Source organism: Gavialis gangeticus, unplaced genomic scaffold (genome assembly GCF_001723915.1).
Source record: "Gavialis gangeticus isolate Ggan-Ray unplaced genomic scaffold, GavGan_comp1, whole genome shotgun sequence".
NCBI lineage: Eukaryota > Metazoa > Chordata > Crocodylia > Gavialidae > Gavialis > Gavialis gangeticus.
In genome coordinates, this window is record NW_017729019.1 from 3,835,146 (window position 1) to 3,840,926 (window position 5,781).

General features: G+C 55.5%; 1 protein-coding gene across 1 annotated transcript in view; it reads left to right on the plus strand.

The window, feature by feature from the left end:
• Positions 1-17: 17 nt before the first annotated feature.
• CELSR2 (cadherin EGF LAG seven-pass G-type receptor 2) overlaps positions 18-5,781 on the plus strand; it is a gene marked incomplete at its 5' end in the record, with an annotated part of 103,259 nt that continues 97,495 nt past the window's right edge. Inside the window, one exon of the mRNA XM_019513727.1 lies at positions 18-2,832. Coding sequence (XP_019369272.1) covers positions 18-2,832 — 2,815 coding nt within the window. The remainder of the gene's footprint in view (positions 2,833-5,781) is intronic.

A 5,781-nucleotide genomic window follows, 5' to 3' on the forward strand; every position in this document is an offset into this window, starting at 1 on the left:
CCGCGGGCCCCGCGCCCTGGCTGCCCGCCACGGGCCGGAGCAAGCGCGACGCCAACAGCAGCCCGCAGTTCCCGGCGCCCACCTACCAGGCGTGGGTGGCCGAGAACCGGCCGGCCGGCACCCCCGTCATCTCGCTGCAGGCCGCCGACCCGGACGAGGGGGACGCGGGGCGGCTGGCCTACTCGCTGGACGCGCTCTTCGACAGCCGCTCCGGCGCCTTCTTCGCCATCGACCCCCGGAGCGGGCTGGTGAGCACGGCGGAGGAGCTGGACCGGGAGACCAAGAGCACCCACGTCTTCCGGGTGACGGCTGTGGACCACGGCACGCCGCGGCGCACGGCGCTGGCCACCCTCACGGTCACGGTGAGCGACGCCAACGATCACGACCCCGTCTTTGAGCAGCGGGAGTACAAGGAGAGCGTGCGGGAGAACCTGGAGATCGGCTACGAGGTGCTGACGGTGCGGGCCACCGACGGCGACGCCAGCGCCAACGCCAACATCCTCTACCGCCTCCTCAACGGGGACGGGGCCAACGAGGCCTTCGAGATCGACCCCCGCTCCGGCGTCATCCGCACCAAGGGGCTGGTGGACAGGGAGGCCGTGGAGTCCTACCAGCTGGTGGTGGAGGCCAACGACCAAGGGAAGGAGCCGGGGCCCCGCAGCACCACCGCCACCATCCACATCGCGGTGGAGGACGACAATGACAACTCGCCGCAGTTCAGCGAGAAGCGCTACGTGGTGCAGGTGCCTGAGGACGTGGTCCCCAACTCCCACATCCTGCAGGTCACCGCGACGGACCGGGACAAAAGCAACAACGCCCTGGTGCACTACAGCATCATGAGCGGGAACACCCGGGGCCATTTCTACATCGACGCCCAGACGGGGAACATCGACGTGGTCAGCCAGCTGGACTACGAGATGAGCAAGGAGTACACGCTCCGCATCAGAGCTCAGGATGGGGGCAGGCCGCCCCTCTCGAACATCAGTGGGTTGGTAACTGTCCAGGTCCTAGACGTCAATGACAACGCTCCCATCTTTGTCAGCACCCCGTTCCAGTCCACGGTGCTGGAGAACGTGCCTGTTGGCTACTCGGTCATTCACATCCAAGCCATTGACGCTGACTCTGGGGAGAATTCCCGGCTGGAGTACACCCTTGTGGAGACCAGTCTCGATTTCCCCTTTGCCATCAATAACAACACGGGCTGGATTGTGGTGGCCTTGGAGCTGGACCGTGAGATGGTGGATTTCTACAACTTTGGGGTGGAGGCCAGGGACCACGGCAGCCCATCCATGACTTCCTCAGCCAGCGTCAGCATCACTGTCCTAGACGTCAACGATAACAATCCTGAGTTTACTCAGAAGGAGTACACCATGCGCCTGAACGAGGACGCTGCTGTGGGTACTAGTGTCCTGACTGTCTCTGCCATTGACCGGGATGTTAACAGTGTCATCACCTACCAGATCTCGAATGGCAACACTCGCAACCGCTTTTCCATCACCAGCCAGAGTGGAGGGGGCCTTATCACACTGGCTCTGCCCCTGGATTACAAACTGGAGCGTCAGTACCTCCTGACCATCACCGCCTCTGATGGCACCCGCGTGGACACAGCCCACGTCTTCATCAATGTGACTGATGCCAACACCCACCGGCCAGTCTTCCAGAGCTCCCACTACACCGTCAACATTAACGAGGACCGACCTGTGGGCACCACAGTGGTGATCATAAGTGCCACAGATGAGGACACGGGGGAAAATGCCCGGATCACCTACTTCATGGAGGACAGCATCCCTCAGTTCAAGATAGATTTGGATACTGGCGCAGTCACAACTCAGATGGAGCTGGATTATGAGGATCAGGTGTCCTACACCCTAGCTATCACAGCCAGGGACAACGGCATTCCTCAAAAATCTGATACCACCTACCTGGAGATCCTGGTCAATGATGTGAATGACAATGCACCTCAGTTCCTGCGGGATAATTATCAGGGCTCTGTGTATGAAGACGTCCCAGCCTTCACTAGTGTCCTACAGGTCTCTGCCACCGACCGGGACTCGGGGCTCAATGGGAGGGTCTTCTATACCTTCCAGGGGGGAGACGACGGAGATGGAGATTTCATCATCGAATCCACCTCGGGCATCGTCCGGACCCTGCGGAGGCTGGACAGAGAGAATGTCCCGCTCTATGTGCTCAAGGCTTACGCTGTGGATAAGGGCCTCCCACCTATGAGGACTCCCATTGACATCCAGATCACCATCTTGGATGTGAACGACAATCCCCCTGTGTTTGAGCGGGATGAGTTTGACATCTTTGTGGAGGAGAACAGTCCCATCGGGCTGGTGGTGGCCCGAATCACAGCTAGTGACCCGGACGAGGGCACGAATGCCCAGATAATGTACCAGATTGTTGAAGGCAACATCCCAGAGGTCTTCCAGCTTGATATCTTCTCTGGGGAACTGACGGCACTGATGGATTTAGATTACGAGGCCAAGTCGGAATATGTCATTGTGGTCCAGGCCACCTCGGCCCCTCTGGTGAGCCGGGCCACCGTGCACATCCGCCTGCTGGATAAAAATGACAACAGCCCAGTTCTGAAGAACTTTGAAATCATCTTCAACAACTACATCAACAACAAGTCCAGCAGCTTCCCAAGCGGTGTCATTGGCCGGATCCCAGCGTATGACCCTGACGTCTCTGATAGGCTTACTTACAGTTTTGAGCAAGGCAATGAGCTGAACTTGGTCCTGTTGAACCATAGCACTGGGGAGCTGAGGCTGAGCAGGGCCCTGGATAACAACAGGCCCCTGGAGGCCATCATGCGGGTGTCCGTGTCAGGTAAGAGGCTGTCTGGTCGGGGCTGTTGTAATGGAAATTTCAGAAATTGTCGTCACTGGGAAATTCAGGTGCTTGCCAAGCCTTGGGGAGTTTTTCTATGGATGTGTATCTAGGGCCCAGATTTTGCCCCTGGATTTGAAGCCCGGAAGGGATTGTTATGGCCAGCTAGTCTGATACCTTGCAAAATACAGGTCTAAAATATCCAGTCTGTGATCCTACACAGAACTCGGGCAGTGTCCTTCATTCAAAAAAACACTCAATCCTGACCGAAATAGTGTGGTGGAGAGTCTAGCCTGTCCTTTGGGGATGTTCCAGTTGGCCAGTGACATTAATTTAAAGCTGGATGTTCAGTGCTGGTGGCCACCTTTTGGCAAGCTCTCTGGCCTTCAGTGTGAATTGAGTTTTGGAGTGCAGGAAGGGGAGGAGTGCGTGTTTGAGTGGTCGCTTTGGAATGGGCTAAATCTGCCTCACCTGAGTGCAAACTCAGAGTATATCTGTTGATCCAGATGGATGCCTTCCTACCCTCGCTGTGGCTGGAACTGCACTGAGTCCTGCCTAGCCTTTTGCAGCAGCTCCTGTGAAAGAAACCCCTCTCCCTTTTCTGAAAAGAATCAACTTCTGGAGCAGTGTTGATCTAAGCTTATTTTTCTGTGTATGTGGCTGGACTGTGAAGATGTGTCGTTGTCTCAGCAGCTCGGTGGGAACAGGTGGACCATTATTACATGGCTGGACAGGGCAGTCACTGACTTGCTGGCTCCTGTTTTTCCACCTTTCAAAGCCTTAACTGGAAGGACTTGCTGGGACTGCTGGAGGGTCTTGCATTAAACTTCTCACTCCCCTCTCTCTAAGCACAAATAGTGTGGCAAAGGTGCAGGATGTGGGACCAGGCCTGGGTTGTGCTGGCTGCTGTAGCTGCTTGATACCTGGCTCAATGCTACAGGGCCAGTTCTGCCAGTTTGTTCAGGCCACAGTGCAAACACGTAGGTTTTGTGTCGTGGTGGTTCTCGTGGAGGAGGTTTTGGCAGTGGGAGTAGGGCCTGGCTGGAAGGGACAATCCCTGTAGGTGCATCCTTCTTCCCAGTGTTTTTCAGTGGCATTGAGCCCTTATTCTGCACCCCCTGTACAGCTGTACCGTACCAACAAAGTAGTGTGATTAGGGCGCAACATCAAAGCTGTAAGAGAGCTGCGAGGGGCAATGGGCTGGGTGGATCTTGGCACAGAGATCCAGTTACAACATGTAGTCATTTCTGCCTTGGCCAGCACTAGGACGAGGCACTGCAATCCTTGAGTGTTTCTTTTGTGCTGCCTCTGGCAGGGACCTGAGGTCAGGCACTGCTTGGGAGGGGATGGGGATTCTCAGAAGAGCCATTGACAGACTGCAGGCTGGCTGGCAACAAATATTTTGAGAGTGACTTTTTTTCATGGGGCAAAGGTTGGGTTTTGCTTGTGTCTCCATGTGGCATTTGCCCCAGGCTTTGACTGCGAGACAGCAGTGCCTTTGGGCTGAGAAACCTGTGACAGGTTGGCAGGCTCTGATCTGCCGCACCTCCCCACCTTCTGCCCGGTTCAGGTTTCCCCCAACAGGTGCCCTGGTGCTGGGAAAACTGTTACTCTGCCTGTGGTCCCATTGCCATAGTATAAGAGCACTTGGCAGTCTTTATTGTATTAGCAGCAGTGCTGTTATCCCCATTGCTGTAGTATCTGAACACCTGGCAGTCTTTATTGTATTAGCTGTAGTGCTGTTATGCCCATTGTGTGCAAGGGGAAATGAGGCACAGGGAGATTAAAACCAGCGATTCTTAACTACTGTGCCTTGAGTTTAATGAGGGTGCCTTGAGTCTAAAAAGTTTGAAAACCGCTGGACTAAACAGCGTGCGCTTAGGTGTGTGGCTGTGGCATGGCTGGGCCCAGCCAGCACTGGGAAAAACAACTTAGCCTTTATTGTGGTTGACCCTTTCTTGCTCACGGCTTCCAGGCCACGTGACCTACCACCCTGCCTTGTCTGGGGAGAGCAGAGAAACAGAATTAGCGGTGTTAATCTGAAGTTAAATAGAAGACGGGTAGATGTGCACCTTAGCAGAGAAGCCGGGGACTGAATGGGCCTTGGGGACAGAAATTTTTTTCTCGGAGGGTGGGATCACTCTTACTGCTTCCCATGATCTAAATCAGGGCAGCCAGGCTGGTACCCTTCACCAGTATGAGTCCCTTATGCTGGGTCTGAGAAGAAGGGACCAGGTTCCGCATCTCAAATCTTTTCCAAATCTTTCAGAGGCTCGCAGGGGCAGGGCCTACCTTGCCTGGCATCTCCACCTCCTCTTCCCCTCTGTCCTGACTCTGCAGTTTCCGTCATACTAGTTGGCACATGTTTCCCTTTTGCCCTGAGCCTGGGAGCCAAGGATCTGAGTTTGCTTTTGGAAAGGAGCTTGCAGGCCAACCTTCCCCTGATGTAGGGAGACTACTATGGCTTTGAAAAAAAAGTTTCTTTCCCCAGTGCCTGGCTGTGCTGTGCTGGGTGGACTGTCCTGTGCGTAGAAGGCATGGCAGGTTGGAAGCAAGGTGTGTCAAGGATGCAAGGTGCACAGTGCTGTGCAGAGGGGACATGTGCTTTGTAGGATGCGGGGAGAAGAGCTGCTGAGGCTGCATTTCTGATGAGCAGGGAAATGTGACCTCCCTCTGCCCCATGCTGGCATCACTGGTGCTCTGGACTCTGCTCACGGGGCAGCCCCTGTGCCAAGCCGTTCAGCATGGATGGCCACTCGCCCAAGCCTGCTGGGCACGGAGCAGCATCCTTCCTGCTGCAACGTGGGGCAGACACTGCATGTGATTTGTGCAGCTTGTGTGTTATCAGAGTGGCTCCCAGGCTTGGTCTGGCTTTTGGGGGCCGCGTATCTCTTTGCTGCAGATGGGAATGTTCAGCCATCCAAAACTATCACATTACTCCCCTGCTGG